Below are 16421 nucleotides of genomic sequence, written 5' to 3' on the forward strand. Positions count from 1 at the left end.
CGCGGCTTGCGAGCCACATGCGGCTCTTTGGCCCCTTGAGCGTGGCTCTTCCACAAAATACCACGTGCGGGCGCGCACCTACAGTGCGATTGAAACTTCGTGGCCCATGCGCAGAAGTCGGTTTTCGGAAAGGAGATAGACAAAACAGGTATACAAGACGAGTGTGGATGGGAGAGTTGGAAGGGGTCAACCTCAACGAACGTACTTCAATCAGATTGAGGCCAGCTTAGGAGCACCCTAATTAAGTTAATAACAACGTACCTACCTATATAGTTTAAGTTTAAAAAAGTTGGCTCTCAAAAGAAATTTCAATCGTGGTGCTGTTGATATTTGGCTCTGTTGACTAATGAGTTTGCCGACCACTGCTCTAGAGTAAATGAAGCCAAAGCCAGAGAGTCTTTCTTCAGTGAGTAGGAGAAAGATATTTGCGAAATATTTTGTCATCCCTGGGCAAGAGATGGGAAAGAAGTGGTTTCTCAGAGGGTTTTTCTTAAATTTTTAGTTAACAGATTGACACCTAACTTCAGGCTTGATTTTCAGGAGGAACAATCAGTAGAGTTAGAGGGTACTGTATAAAGCTGTGGGAAGTCTTTATGGTTAAAAACTGAATATTCTGTGGTAATTCTCTCCTCCTCTTAGCAGTTGCTGCAGATGCTGCTAACCAATAGGTCCTGCATTGTTAGCATCTTATGTTCATTCCTGCAGGTGTTTATTCGGGAGCTGATCTCCAATGCTAGCGATGCCTTGGAAAAGCTGCGTCACAAGCTGGTGTCTGAAGGCCAGACGCTGCCAGAAATGGAGATTCACTTGCAGACGGACACGGAGAGAGGCACCATCACAATCCAGGTACCTCCTCCTGCGTCCTGACGGGTGGCTGCCTCCCTGCCTCTTGTGCTGATGCCATTGAGGTGACGGGAGGTGGTCCTCTTCGCTCACTGGGGGAGAGGAGACAGACCTGCCCGTTTGTTACGCCTCTAGGCCCCAAGGGTTGTGCTGACCATCTTTACAGCTATAATAACTCTTGTTTTAATATACAACCACAACAACACTTGTTCAATGTAGAAAGTTTGGAAAACACAAATAAGTAGAAAAGGAGGAAATTTAAAATAACCCATCTGTCTATTTAGGTTTTTGGTATCTATGCATTTGTTTACATGTCTAAACATTTTTAAACTACATTATTTTTTAAGGTACTCTTCATATTTTTTCATACTTTTATTGAATTTATCTGGGGGTTATATTGGTTAATAAAATTATATAGGTTTCACTGTTAAATTTTTATTGCGCACTCTTCATTTTTGAAAAATTAAATTTATTGGGGTGACATTGGTCAACATGATTATATAGGTTTCAGGTGTGGGTTTCTATGTTACAAGATTTGTATATTGCATCGTTGTTGGGTTTTTTTTTAATCCTCACTTGAGGATATGTTTTTCATTGATCCCAGAGAGAGAGATCGACCGACGTGAGAAAGAAACATTGATTGGTTGCCTCCCGTATGTGCCCTAACCAGGTATTGAACCTGCAACCTGGACATGTGCCCTGACAGGGAATCGAACCCAAGACCCTTCGGTGCATGGGATGATGCTCTAACTAACTGAGCCACACTGGCCAGGGCCTCAACTGTTGTTCATTTGTAAAGCATATTTTCCCATGCACCTATATTCTGTAGTACTATTTTTAATCTTATCCTGCTCTTTGAATTAACAGTCTTGCTTTTGATGAAGCAATACTTTTGGTTGCTGTTGTAACCTTTGGAAAATTTTAAGGTCAAAAAGTTAGAAAGGCAAAGAAGGCTTATCAGGCAGTGTACCGAAGGGGACATTATAATCCTGAAAAAGCTGCTTCAGAACCTGTCATCCAGAGTCATGGTGGAATTTTGGGGTGTGCTTCTATGTGGGGGTGGCAGGATGTGCCTCAGTGGGGCTCTAAGTGGGCATTTTTCTTTAGGCTTCCTGCCTCCACCACGTACACTGGCTCACCTGCTCAGGACTTTGCTGTAGGCGTCTTTTGTGTGCTCTTGTTTACTTATTCTCTCTGGTCTCTGTGTGTGTGCTTGTCTTTGTTGTTGTTTTAATAAGATTAATTGAGGTATGATTTACATATAATAAAATTCACCAGTTCAGTTCATTGATTTTTGACCAGTGTACACTTTCTTTTCTGTGGAGTAGAGCAGGGAGGGGCTACTAAGGACCTTTTTGAGGAGATTAAAACTCATCTAGGGATGGCAGGCCATGAAGAAATTAGAGGACAAAGAGTCCATCATTGTTTCCATGTTCATTATTACTAGATTGCAAAGAAGAATTTTGAAGAAGGGTAAAGCACCAATTCCAAAGTTAAAAGGGACTTTTCAGGAAATATTCCCAGGTTTTGTGCTCATAAATATTATATTTATGTACCTTTTTGATGTCCAGCTTCTGTCCCCTTGGGGGTCAGATCAGCCCACTTCTCCCCTTCCCCGCCCCTGCCTCACCTGTGTGCTGGCCTCACTGTAAGTGGAAGGCCTGTTTGAGGGAAAGGTGCTCTTCAGACACTGGTGGGATAGGAAAGAAGTGGTTTCTGAGAGGGTTCTTCTTAAATTTTTAGTTAACAGATTGACACCTAACTTCAGGCTTGGGTGCAGTCTGTGGCTTGTCTTTTTATTTTCTTAGGTGGCTTTTGAAAAGCAGACATTTTTAATTTTAATGAAGTCCAGTTTATCACTTTTCTCTTCCATGCTTCATACTTTTAGTGACCTAACTAAGAAATGTCTATCTGTTCCAAAGTTATATTCTCCTATATTTCCCTCTAAAGTGTACAATCTTAGCTCTTACACTTGGGTCCGTGATCCATTTTTGTGTGTGGTGTAAGTAAGGTCAGGGTTGAGATTAATGTTTGCATGTGGCTATGCAGTGTTTTAGCACCATTTGGTTTTCATTTCTCCATGAAATTGTCTTGGAACCTTTGTTGAAAATCAAGTGACACTCTGCAGCTCTGTTTCTGGACCGGTTTTCTCTTTGGTCTATGAGTCTATTTTCTAGTGAGGTTTTCTCCTGAGGTATGGCTGGTATGACTAGAATTTGTCTTTTCTGATGACCATGTGCCATTTTCTGGGCCCTGCCTGGCAAGTGTAATTGATGCCACTTGTGACTCAGGGCTGTCCATGCACCTGCCCAGGTGCCGGCACTCTGGTGCTTAGCGTGTCTCTCTCCTTAGGACACTGGCATTGGGATGACACAGGAGGAGTTGGTGTCCAACCTGGGAACAATCGCCAAGTCGGGGTCAAAGGTAAGCCTCTCAGTGCCCCTTCCTTCCTGTCCTTAAAAGGCAGCTCCCACTGGAGAGGGAGGTGCCAGCTCGCTCTGAACACCAGCTTCAGTAGGAATATTCTCTGGTGGGAGCTCCGTGTTGGTGCTGTGGAACCACCATGTGACATGACTTCACTGTGTGGTCAGGGGGACATCTGAGGAAGGTGCTATTATTTTATAGATGAAAAGGCTGAAATAAGTACTTTTGCGTAGTTGGGAATTGACCGGCCCAAGGTTCAGAGCGTGTTGGTCTGAGTCTGGAATGTGCCATTCTGCCTCCTGAAGCTTTTCTCTGACTCATTTCTCAGTGAATACTTGAGCTGCATAGGCTTGAGGCAAAGAGGGCAGGCACAAGTGAGCGTTCCTCCTCTCAGATAAGGATCACAAGAATAAATTTGCCTGCAGTGTCTGTAGGCAGGGTGGTCCTTCAGAAACCCTTTGTGGAGACAGGGTGCCCATTGCGGGTGGTTGATTGCTGTGCAACTTGAAGCCTATGAGGGGAGGCAGGTGTCAGTGGTCAAGGTGTCCTCCTCCAGCAGTTTTTGTGCCAGCCCAAGACAAAGGCTGGTGGCCCTTGGCTGTCTTTGTGCTTCTCCTTGGTGACCAAATGCTTCTTGTTTGTTTTGTGGGCCTAAGTGGTGCCTAAAATGGCACTTAGTGCCAAGTGCTTGAAAATAGTCTACTTACTGGTCCAAAGTGATTTACAGAAATTTCCACTTTAAAAAAAAAAAAAAAATATATATATATATATATATATATACACACACACACACACATTTTTTTATTGATTTCAGAGAGGAGGGGAGAGGGAGAGGGAGAGGGAGAAAGAGAGAGAGAGAGAGAGAGAGAGAGAGAGAGAGAGAGAAGCATCAATGTTGAGAGAGTCATAGATCGGCTGCCTCCTGCATGCCCCACACTGGGGATCAAGCCTGCAACCTGGGCATGTGCCCTGACCGGGAATCGAACCCTGACCTCCTGGTTCATAGGTTGATGCTCAACCACTGAGCCACACCAGCAGGGCAGAAATTTCCACTTTTAAAAAACTTCTTTATTATAACCTGCTCCCCCCCCCCCCCCATTACATATATTGTATTTCTATCAAGGGAAGTCTTTGCTATCTCACTAGCTACATGTGGCCATTTGGATTGAAATTAAATACAATTTAAAATTTAGTTCCTCAGTTGCACTAGTCAAATGAGGTCAGTAGCTACCATATTGGACCATATAAAACATTTACATAATCGCAGAATGTTCAATTAGACAGTATTCATAGCAATGAGTGCATTCATTTTGCTTGATTTTTAATCTTAGGAAATTTGATAACTTGAGTTATAATAGTTAAGTGCCCGGTGGTACGTCATACAAAGCATGTACTTGGTATGTACTGTTTCCCCATGAAGCATGGAATCTAGGAGACATGCAGAAGACACACCTGGGCATGCGTGTCACACCACTTCACCTACGAAACCTCAGAAGCTGCCACTCCCCCCTTTCCTGCAGGAAGGATATGTGCACTCTCTCACCCTGCCCTTCCTCACTCCGGGGTGTGTGGCCCATGGCGACAAGCAGGGTTACAAGCCCTAGCAAGCAGATACAGAACCGGTCCCCTTGCTGCCCAGCTTGGGGTCTTTGGGCAATTCACTGTACTGCTCCATGGCATTGTTCTCGGGGGGTAAAATGGGGGTAAAATGGGTGGTGTGTTTGTCTGGTGGATGAAATGGTATCTTAGCCATTAGAGGGACGCACATAGGGAGGCGCAGCGTTCGTCCTCTCTTGGGGGTGAAGCCCTCCCCCTGACCAGCCTTTGCCCCCACAGGCCTTCCTGGACGCGCTGCAGAACCAGGCAGAGGCCAGCAGCAAGATCATTGGCCAGTTTGGAGTGGGTTTCTACTCCGCTTTCATGGTGGCCGACAGAGTGGAGGTCTATTCCCGCTCAGCCAGCCCGGACAGCCCGGGTTACCAGTGGCTTTCAGACGGGTAAGTGACAGCAGCGTCCCCGAATCATACACAAGGACTGCCCCCTGCCCTGGGACCACCGCAGCTCAGTGTCACCTGAATTCAGCAGAAGCGTTGCCCTTCATTTGGAAAGTTAGATGCCCCCTCAGGAAATGCCTGCAGGCCTTTCCGGCCTTTTACAGGGAGCTGACGCTCCTGCTTTCTGATCCCAGTGGCCCCTGGTGTCTGTTTGGGCTCCAGGACTGTGCTCTGAGTGTAGACCGTCCCAGACGAGGCTCCTTGGTTCATGGTTTGGCCATTCTCCTGGTGCCCCCTGGCCCTGGGCAGTGTCCCTGGACATTGTCCTATGGGAGCCCAGTTTTGATTCCTCCCGTCCCTGGAACTTCCACGTTTGACCCACGGGCCTGGCCCTGCTTTCCCGCCAGCACAGGACTCGGGTTTCCCCTCAGAGATGCTGGTTTTGCTCTCCAGTGTGCACTGGGGTTGTGTCTTACAGCTCAGTTAAGTGCATGTTCCAAGACTATCTAGAGACAGTATTTGTGGAAGATGGTATCTTGGCCGAATGTGAGCACTTGTTTCAGCAGGCCCCAAACTTCCTTCCGAACCCGCTTTCCTGACTGAGTCTTTGTCCACACGCAGGAGGCCGGGCCAGAGCACTGCTCATCTCCCTGTCACCATTTAGATTTCTGTTTTATTCCAAGAAAGCAGTGCTCAGAGTACCCTTGGGCAAGGTAGCAACAAGGCAGCAACTTGTTGGGGGTTCGACCCCTCCTCTTTTTCTCCTAAAACAGTTTCTCTGCTCTTAAGGAGACCCCTGGCTTCTGCTAGAGGCTTAGACATGCAGTTAACAAGGGAGTTGGGGTGGTCTCCAGGCCTCTGATTGCTCCCAGTGCCTGGCACAGCACCCCGGCCTCTCAGGTGGACATAAAGCTCGAGAGGTTGTGCTCCTGAGACCAGGCCCTGGGAGCAGAAGGGCCCCCATCCCACCTGCAGCAGCCACTGTCCCCGACAGAAAGTTGCCGGTCTGGGGCTCAGCTGGGTGATAAAAGGCGGCACCTGGCCTCCCTTCTGTGCGTCAGCTTGGGCTCTGCTGTGAAAACCCAGGGAGCGTCACTGACCTGCAGGTGGGGTTTGTCGGTAGTAACGTGCGGAACTGGCTCTCTCCCTCTCCTGTGCCTTAGCTCTGGGGTATTTGAAATCGCCGAAGCTTCAGGAGTTAGAACTGGAACCAAAATCATCATCCATCTCAAGTCAGACTGCAGAGAGTTTGCCAGCGAGGCCCGGGTTCGAGGTGAGCGGGAGCCTGGGCCTCTGGACATGTGGGCGGCAGCACCAGTCAGCGCGGCACCTCCTGCTGGCGTGTTTTAGGAGATCCTGTCAGGGTGGGAGTGTGCAGGGAACTTGGGCCGAGCTGGCAGCAGGGGTGTTTCTGGGCGTGGCTGCCTGGGCCCTCCGAGGACACTGAGGACAGACTCCGGCTGATCCCGTGTGGAACCAGGAGGCAAGGTTAGCCTCCTGACTGCTGGCCAAGTCGGGTGCCATTCTCTCTCCTCCCTTCAGGCTGTGTGTGACTTCGGTCACTTGCACAGTCTTTGCATCACTCCCTGTGTTGTCAGCTATCGCTGGCCCTCCCACCTGGCCGGCCTGAGCCCAGGCTTCACTGAGAACCAGAGGGGGTGCTGCTGTGTGTGGTTTTCTCTGTCCACGTCTTACTAAACGCTTATCGCAGGTGCCGAGTGCTTTCCAGGTTCCACTGCCAGCTGATAAAACCGCATTCATGTGACCAAGAAGGCGGCCTGGTCTCATGGCAGCCTGGACCTGGAGGCATCTGGTTCTGGTGTGAGTCCTGCTCAGCATCTGCGGGCAGGATGTGTCCCTGCTGTGTCCTGGCTTCCCACCTGGGCACGGGCCGGCACCGCGTCCCCCAGCCTGCGAGTTACCCCTGCAGCAACTTCCAGAGCTTTTATTTCTAGAAGCTTCCTGCAGTCACTGTTATTCTTTTGTCTCTTCCAGACGTGGTGACAAAATATAGTAACTTCGTCAGTTTCCCCTTGTACCTCAATGGGAAGCGCATCAATACCTTGCAGGTGAGACCCGCAGCTACTGAAGGGCTCAGGCAGCTACGGAGGCCAGTTGGTACATTTTGGGGCTGGATGGGCAGAAATAGGATAGGATGATGTCAGAATCCCAGGACAAGGTGTTCTTTGTGGAGAGGCGAGATCCATGATGCAGATGAGGTCCTTCCCGCCCCCCCCCCCCCCCCATCCCTGTGCATCACCTGTAACGCACACACCACACATTTCACCCTTACAGTGCGCAGGGCCATGGTTCTTAGTATTCAGAGCCATGCAGCCATCAGCACAGTCAATTCTAGAACATTTCATCCCTCAGAGAAAACCTGTACCCATTAGCAGTCCCTCCCCATCTACCCCCATCCCTGGCAACCACATTCTGCTTTCTGAACTTGCCTGTTCTGGACATTTCATATAAATGGAATCAGTGATGTGGCCTTTCGTGCCTGGCCTCCTGTCATAATGTGTTGAGGTTCACCTGTGTTGTCCTTGTTGGGCTGAGTAATATCCCATCGTTTGGCTGGACTGTTTCTTTACCACTTGCCTGTTGATTCCAAGTGTTGATGATGTGTGGGCACGTCCAGATCCTGCCTCCTGGTTGGCCCTGCTGGACACACTGCCTGGGAGGGGGTCCTTGTTCTCGGAGCCTTTTGTGTGTCTCTCTTTGTGGGCCCCCTTACCCACCCATTCTGGAGCACCCTTTCCCTCAGTGCTAGAGCGGGTGGGGCTGGAGGCAGAGGGAGGGGCTTGCACCTGAGGCCACCACCCTGGTCTGTCCCAGGAGGCCAGTCCTCGTCTCATCCTGAGGGAGCATCCCTAGCACCAGGTGCCACGCGCTCCACCAGCTCAGCTCCATGCGGTTGTTGGGAGGAAGTGTCTTAAACATGACATTCCCCGTTCATGTCCATGTCCAGGCCATCTGGATGATGGACCCCAAGGACGTGGGCCAGTGGCAGCACGAGGAATTCTACCGCTACATCGCGCAGGCCCACGACAAGCCCCGCTACACCCTGCACTACAAGACGGACGCCCCCCTCAATATCCGCAGCATCTTCTATGTGCCGGAGATGGTGAGCACAGCCGCCCGGCCGCCCTCAGCATGCGGGGGCTGCAAGTGGCCAGTCTGCAGCTCCCTGAGCGGGGGCATCACCCGCAGCACTTCCTGAACCGTGACAGTTCAGCACAGACATATCCCCAGAATTTACTTGGCAGCATCAGAGTAAAAGAAGAACCTGTGCCTCTGGGTGGGTGAACACGGAGTTGTAAAGTGAGGGAGTGTTTTATGTGGCGTTTGTGGGTGGGCTTTTGTAAACGGTGCCTGCAGAGACGGCCCTTGGAGCAGCCTGCAGGCTTCCTCTGGCTCCAGGCAGAGCATTCCCGAGCTCTGCAGGGGGACGGACTCTGTGGGGCTCACACAAGTGCGTTCTCCATCCTTCCGTTTCGCCCCTAAGACTCCTGGCTCACGGTAGGTGGTGAAGTCTCTGACAAAGCCTGCCACACAGGAGCCTGCTCAGGGCTTGGACCCAGCTTCCCTGGCTTCATTTGACTGGAGCCCTGGGGCTGCAAGTAGCCCTGTTATCCACGTTGGAAAGAGCTATTCTCCACCCTCATCACTGAGTGTCCTTTGTAGCCCAGCTGCACCAGCATTTCCTGAGCCTTGTCGGTAATGCGGAGTCTCGGGTTCTCCAGGACCTCCAGAATCAGTCTCCCTTTTATCAGATCCAATGTGAAGTGTGCAAACTGCAGGGTCAGAGCACTGGGTTAGAGCAGGATTGGCAGACACGCCTGTGGAGGGCCAGACTGCCTGGTCGGGCCTTGCAGTCATGCACACCACAGCACTTTGCCCCTGGCATAAAAGCACCACACCTGCACCTCAAGGAACAAGCAGAGTCCTTGAATTTATTTTGCATGTATCTCTCACCATGAAATATCGTCTTTTGTTTTCCCCCCCAACCATTTAAAAATGAAAAAGCCATTCTAGGCTACACAAACCGGGTGATGAGCCAGATTTGATCGATGAGCTGTAGTTTGCTAACCCCCAACCCCTAGCAGGTTTGGTTCTGCTCACGGGACATACTATGAGTCTTCCTTTTGTAATATCCTCCAGGGAGAGTGGATTGGGGAAGGCAGCGGCTGCCCAGAGAAGGCCCCCTGAGAGCTGTTGTTGGGGGTCCTCCCTGGGCATTGGAATTCTGAACAGACAGATGTGGGGGGTCTCCTGGCCTAGCTCTGCTTCTGGATCACTGCATGTCCACCCCACAACTCCCAGGCCAGTCCCAGTAGGGCAGGGTGGTTCATCAGGGCTCCCCATGACCTTGTAGGTTCTGCCCCCATGTGCAGCTGACACTGCCCTTTCTTCTTTGCCCACAGAAACCATCCATGTTTGATGTGAGCCGGGAGCTGAGCTCCAGCATCTCTTTGTACAGCCGCAAAGTCCTCATCCAGACCAAGGCCACTGATATCCTGCCCAAGTGGCTGCGTTTCGTTCGAGGTATGGGGCCAGCGCCCTGGGACAGGTGTGGCTCCCTGCCTATGGCCCAGTGTGCTGCCTGCGTTTGAAGGAGTTCATCTTTTATTTAAAATATATATTTTTTATTGATTTCAGAGGAGGGAGAGGGAGAAACATCAGTGATGAGAGAGAATCATTGATTGGTTACCTCCTACACAGCCCCTACTGGGATTGAGTCCGCAACCTGGGCACGTGCCCCGACCGGGAATCAAACCATGACCTCCTGGTTCATAGGTTGATGCTCAACCACTGAGCCTCACTGGCTGGGCCGAAGGAACTCATCTCTAATGAGTGTGGTGTCAGGGAAGCAGCCCCAGCTGTGTCTGGGCGAGCCAGATGGGCGTGCTCACAGAGCCTCCTAGGAAGCTGACTGCCTCCAGATACTAGTCTTGGTTGATTTGGGGGAAATGGGACAGATGAACATGTTTAAATTGAGTTAGTTTATTTATTTATTTATTCATTCATTCATTCATTCATTCATTTATTCATTTTTAAGCCTCACCTGAGGATATTTTTTCATTGATTTTTAGAGAAAGTGGAGGAGAGAGGGAAAGACAGAGAGAAATACTGATGTGAGAGAAACACATCGATTGGTTGCCTCCTGCACAAGTCCCAACCAGGGCCTAGGCCTGGGAGGAGCCTGCAATCGAGGTACATGCCCTTGACCAGAATTGAACCCAGGACCCTGCATCTGTGGGCCGATGCTCTATCCACTGAGCCAAACCGGCTAGGACTTGAGTTATTTTAGTGTTTAAAGATATTACATGAGTTTTAGATTTAGACATGAACTGACTTGCATTTAAATAGATTGTAGTTTAATAAAAAAAACAAAACTCGGCATATAAACCTTTGTATTCATCATGGCATAAAAAGATGCAAAATACCCACGACATATTTATGACTTTAAAAGTAAAATCCAGAAGTGGTTTTCAGTGTCAAAGTGAAGCTGAAATGTTAGAAACTTCACGGGCAAAGGCTCCCAGCCTTGCCTGCTTTTCTTCTGGTCACATCGTCCTGACGGAGGCGTCCGCATAAATTCCAGCATGCCAGGACTTGCAGGGGCTGGGGTGGTGTTGGCCCACTGAGTCTCCTGCCTTTGTCTTTCTTGCCTCTGTCTTACCTTCATGGGGTCTGGCGTCCTGTGGGCTTAGAAGGAGAATGTGGAGGTCTGGTGGGAAGCCAGTGGCCCTTCAGGAGGGCGGGGCAGCGTCTCAGGCCCCGCCAGGGTGCTGATGTGTCGTGTCTCTCTAAGGTGTGGTGGACAGTGAGGACATTCCCCTGAACCTCAGCCGGGAGCTCCTCCAGGAAAGCGCTCTAATCAGGTAAGCCCCCGAGGGCAGGCACCTGCTGAGAGGCCCTCACTGGCTCATCTTAGCCAACAGAGGGCCAGAGTGGCTGCAGGGAACAAGAGCAGAGTGAGGAGCTGTGCTGAGGCTGTGGCTGAGGGGCGTGTGCCCGGAGAATGTGTGCAGATCATGCGTGCTTTGCCTGATGTTTTGCTTCACATTTTTGTAAAAAGGGTGGGAGGATTGACGCATTGAGGAAAATTATGGCTGTGCAGGGACATGTCCCCTCCCTTAGCCAGCCTCCATTAGCCAACCAGGGTGGCCACAGCTGGGGAGAGTCCAGGTAGGCGGTCTCTGGTGTGGATGAGGCTAAGGATAGCGACAGAGCCAGGAGATCACCTGGCCTTGGTCCCAGAAGGTCACTGATGTTGTGAAGTAGGCGAAGGCCGGCCCTGGACCAGACCCTCTTTTGGAGATGTTGCTCTTGGAATCCCCATGGGCTGAGGTGGCCGGGTTCTCGTGTCCCCATCCTGATTGCGGCAATAGCTACTGTTACTGGTGTTCATTCTCACCCAGAACCGGAAACTGAGTTGCGGAGAGGTCACAGCAATCACGGAGGGAGCCTGTATTGGAGCCCACACTGTCTGACCGCAGGCATACGCTGTTCCCAGCAGCAGAGCTGGGCTGACCCGAGGCTCAGGCAGCGTGTGTCCAGCCACTTGGTTGCTGCTTGTGGTTCTCAAGGGCTAGATTGTCAGTCTGAGGCTCAGGTTGGTACGAAAAGAGTCAGCCTTAAATGATGTGTTTGAAAGAACCATGCACTTACAGAAAAGGTGGAAACATGATACAGAGGAAATTTCCCCCTGTGCCCTTTGAGAGCAAGGTGTCCACCCGATGCCCCATCCTCCCCAAATATCTTAGGGAATATTTCCGATGAACAAGCCTTCTCCCCTGGCTGCAGGGCAGCTTCCAGCGAGGGAGTTGGCTGGTGCGGCCCCACCTCTGTCTAACCCTTGGACTCATTCACTTGTGCCGCCCTGTGAGAGGGAGTAGTGCAGTCACACGTGCCTTTAACAGTCCCTCTAGCCTCCTCAGGCTGGCCGAGTTCCAGTCTTTCCCTGACTTTCGTGACCAGGGTGCTTCTGAAGGTTTCCAGCCAGTGACTTTGTGGACTGCCCTCGTGTGGGTCGTGGATGCAGCACTAGCACAAAACAAATATATTTTTATTGATTTCAGAGAGGAAGGAAGAGGGAGAGAGAGAGAGAAACATCAAGGATGAGAAAGAATCATTGATTGGCTGCCTCCTGCACACCCCCCACTGGGGATTGAGCCGGCAACCCGGGCATGTGCCCTTGACCGGAATCAAACCTGGGACCCTTCAGTCCTCAGGCTGATGCTCTATCCACCGAGCCAAACCGGCTAGGGCGTCATTATTCATTTTGATGCCCAAACGGTCCCAGTTTAGCCAGCAGGAGCCCACGCAGGCCGACTCCTGGCCCTTTGACATGCCCGTGGTGCTCTGAGCACTTGCTCACTTCTGGCACAGGATGTTTCGGGTTCACTTTGTGTTTTGCCCACATCATTTTTTAGCCCTGGAATTGCTCATTCCTCCAAGGAGCTGGATTCATTTGAATGGAGAGTGGTATTAAGCCAAGATCTGGGCACTAGGGATGCCATTGCTGTTGGGCATTCACTTCTCCCAGGTCCTCTCAGTAGACAGCTGAGCAGTGAGAGTGTGGGTACTTGTTTGTAATCTGCCTCCATCCTTGTTTCTGCAGCTACTGAGTTTACCCAGCACCACTGGGACTTCCCTGTTTGCTCCCTGTGATGATGAGAAGTCTGCCTCTCATTTTCCTTCCTGTGTTGCCTTTGGCCAGTCCCCCTCCTGGTCTGCCATCACCACTGCCATCCCCTGACATAGCTTTACCCACTTGGGCTCTGACTCCACACAGGGAGCTGCCCACTACCGCCGGTCTGGACACCCTCCTCTGGGGTCCTTGGGCCTGGACACTCCATGCCAAGCTTCCCCTCCCCTACCCTGTGGGGACAACCTCCTGGTGCTCTCTTCCCTGTCCTAGCTGCTGTGGCTCCCTTGCCACAGGTTTGGGTGCTGCCTGGTCTCATGCCACTCTGTGTCTAAAGAACACACTCATTCAGGACATGAGTAGAAGAGGAAAAGCTTAAATGAATGTTAAACATTACTGCTCCCCTATCCTGGATTATTAAAGAAATACACGATAATTTCACTTCTTTTAAAGGAAAGGCAAAATATTAGGAAGGGAATAAAAATACCCCTAATAAGAATTTATTTTATTTTATTTTATTTATTTATTTTTAATATATTTTTTATTGATTAAGATATTACATGTGTCCTTATCCCCACGTTACCCTCTAGCCCCCCCCCCCCCCCGCCCCGTTGTCCGTGTCCATTGGTTAGGCCTATATGCTTGCATATAAGTCCTTTGGTTGATCTTTCCCCTTTAACCCCACCCTCCCCTACCTTCCCTCCAAGGCCCGACAGTCCAATCAATGCCTCTCCCTCTCTGAATCAGTCCTTGTTCATCAGTTTATGTTGTTCATTATATTCCACAAATGAGTGAGATCATGTGGTATTTATCCGCTCTCCAGTTCCATCCATGCTGTGACAAATGGTAAGAGTTCCTTTTTCTTCTTCCTCTTCTTAAAGAATACCTTTCAGCATTTCATATAATGCTGGTTTGGTGGTGATGAACTCCTTTAGTGTTTTCTTATCTGTGAAGCTCTTTATCTGACCTTCTATTTTGAATGATAGCTTTGCTGGATAAAATAATCTTGGTTGTAGGTTCTTGGCATTCATCACTTTGAATATTTCTTGCCACTCTCTTCTGGCTTGCATGGTTTCTGTTGAGAAATCAGCTGACAGTCGTATGGGTACTCCCTTGTAGCTAACTGACTGTCTTTCTCTTGCTGCTTTTAAGATTCTCTCTTTGTCTTTTGCTCTTGGCATTTTAATTATGATGTGTCTTGGTGTGGTCCTTTTTGGGTTCCTTTTGTTTGTTCCTCCGCGCTTCCTGGACTTGTAAGTCTATTTCTTTGACCAGGTAGGGGAAGTTTTCTGTCATTATTTCTTCAAATAGGTTTTCAATATCTTGCCCTCTCTCTTCTTCTGGTACCCCTATAATTCTGATGTTGGTACGCTTGAAGTTGTCCCAGAGGCTCCTTACACTATCTTCATATTTTTGGAATCTTTTTTCTTTTTTCTTTTTGGGTTGGGTCTTTCTTGTTTCTTTGTATTTCAAATCTTTGACTTGATTCTTGGGATCCTCTTGTCTGCTGTTGGATCTCTGTATATTATTCTTTATTTCAGTCAGTGTATGCTTAATTTCTAGTTGGTCCTTTTTCATATCCTCAAGAGTCTCACTAGATTTCTTGAGGGTCTCACTAAATTTATCGGCGGTTTCCATAAAATTCTTGAAAAACCTTATAAACGTGGCCTTGAACTCTATATCCAGTCGTTTGCTTTCCTCCATTTCTGTCATTTGTGACCTGTTTCTTTGTCTCCGCATTTTTTATGCTTCCCTGTGTTGGTAGAGTGGTTTTGTGTGCTAGGTGTCCTGTAGGGCCCAGTGGCTCAGCCTCCCCAGTTACCTGAGGTGGACACTCTTGGTGTACCCCCTTGTGGGCTTTGTGCACAGTCTTATTGTAGTTATGCCTTGATTGTTGTAGGATCACTGGGAGGAAATGACCTCCAGGCCAATTGGCAGTGAGAATCAGCTGTGTCTGCAGTGGGAGAACTTCTGTGCTGAAGACACCCTTCTGGGGCAAGACTTGCTTCAGTGGGGTTTTGGTGCTCACTGAGTCTGCCCCCTGAGTGTGTCCCTTATGGATCTGAGGAGTTGTAATTGGATGGCCCCACTCTGACCACTGGGTGTACACTGGCTCTTGGATCTAAGGAGGTGCTAATGTAGCCTCTGCCTGAGGTTACACAGCAGGAGCTACGAAGAGAACTGCAGATTCCCCTTTTTTGGAGTTTGGAGGTACCCTGATGAGGCCCAGCTGTGAAGCAATGCAAGCCGCTGTGGGGCCCCAATTGGGCCTTCTCTTGGAAGTTCTGGGTCTGTCTGGCCCAGCTTCAATTAGGTAATTTTCAGGTTGCAAAGGGCCGGGGCATTCATATGCAAAAGCCTCTGCCGCAGCCTGGGTGGGGCGGGGTCTCAGGGAATCAAAGGGCGGAGCAAGCAGCTATGGCAGATTCTCAGCCCTGCCCTAAGGGGCCGCGCGTCTCAGTGTCCCGGTAATTGCTGCAAGCACCTCTGAGGTAAAGCCGACCTCAAGTTCCGAGTTCTGCCCACTGCCAGACAGTCCAGTTTCTCCCCGTATGAGTCCTGGGTCCCCAGAGACTTCCCGGAACCGGAGTTCAGAGCAGTCAGGGGCTTGTGACTCCCTCCCGATTCAAAAAGACAGCCGCGTCCTCAGGTGCCAGCCCCTTTCTGCGCGCGCGAACCCCCGTACCTCTGCACTTTACTTCCGCAGCTCCTCTGGCTCTCAGTGTGCTTTTCTTTCCTTCTAGTTGTAGAATTTCCACTCAGCCAGCTTTCCTATAGTTCTGGATGATGTCCGTTTTGTCTTTATGTTGTTTTTTTTGAAGTTGTTGTGGGAGGCAGCAATTTCCCGGTGTTTATCTATGCCGCCATCTTAGTTTCCCCTTCAAAGCTGGGACAGTGAGTGGGGCTCCAGTAGACCTTTGGGGCACTCAGCCTGACGTTTGGATAGGAGGCTCCGACACCAAGACGCTCTGGGGGCGATGGGCCCGCGGCCTGGTGATTGAGTGTGTGTGTTCTCCACTAAGAATTTTTAAAATGGTTCTTTATTTTTACTTTTTACATCCTATATATTAAAGAGCTAATATGCTAATGGTCATGACGCCCTCACACCATAACGAGCCATCACCAGATGGCTGCGTGCGCAGCAGGGTGGCGGGGCCGCATGCGTGGTGAGGTGTGCGCAGGTGGGTGGGGGCTTGACACTATGTGCGCGGTGCAGAGGCGGAACCCCGGGTTCCGGCCTGCCTCTTTGGGGCAATCCATCGAGGCGCCCTGGATGGATGGGTGGGGCCTACCTCTTTGGGGTGATCAATCACGGGGCTCCCGCAGTGTGAGAGGGCACAGGCCAGGCTGGGGGATATCCCCCCAAGTGCACAAATTTCATGCACCAGTCTCTAGTTAAATATAATTGTTTACTAACATTTTAAAATTTCAACTTTATGAGAGGCATAATTGACATATAAAACTATGTTTAAAGTGTAAATCATGGTGATTTGATGTATATATAC

The 16421-nt window shown here is 49.9% G+C and overlaps 1 protein-coding gene across 3 annotated transcripts in view; it reads left to right on the forward strand.

Annotated features, from left to right (window-relative positions):
• TRAP1 (TNF receptor associated protein 1) overlaps nucleotides 1–16421 on the forward strand; it is a 67078-nt gene that overhangs the window by 39388 nt on the left and 11269 nt on the right. For all 3 annotated transcript variants that reach the window (XM_036309783.1, XM_036309785.1, XM_036309782.1), the window contains 8 exons: nucleotides 706–846; nucleotides 3196–3267; nucleotides 5104–5264; nucleotides 6425–6534; nucleotides 7257–7330; nucleotides 8230–8385; nucleotides 9686–9806; nucleotides 11077–11146. In XM_036309783.1, coding sequence (XP_036165676.1) covers nucleotides 706–846; nucleotides 3196–3267; nucleotides 5104–5264; nucleotides 6425–6534; nucleotides 7257–7330; nucleotides 8230–8385; nucleotides 9686–9806; nucleotides 11077–11146 — 905 coding nt within the window. The remainder of the gene's footprint in view (nucleotides 1–705; nucleotides 847–3195; nucleotides 3268–5103; nucleotides 5265–6424; nucleotides 6535–7256; nucleotides 7331–8229; nucleotides 8386–9685; nucleotides 9807–11076; nucleotides 11147–16421) is intronic.

The sequence above is a fragment of the Myotis myotis genome, unplaced genomic scaffold, assembly GCF_014108235.1.
Source record: "Myotis myotis isolate mMyoMyo1 unplaced genomic scaffold, mMyoMyo1.p scaffold_m19_p_5, whole genome shotgun sequence".
Lineage (NCBI taxonomy): Eukaryota > Metazoa > Chordata > Mammalia > Chiroptera > Vespertilionidae > Myotis > Myotis myotis.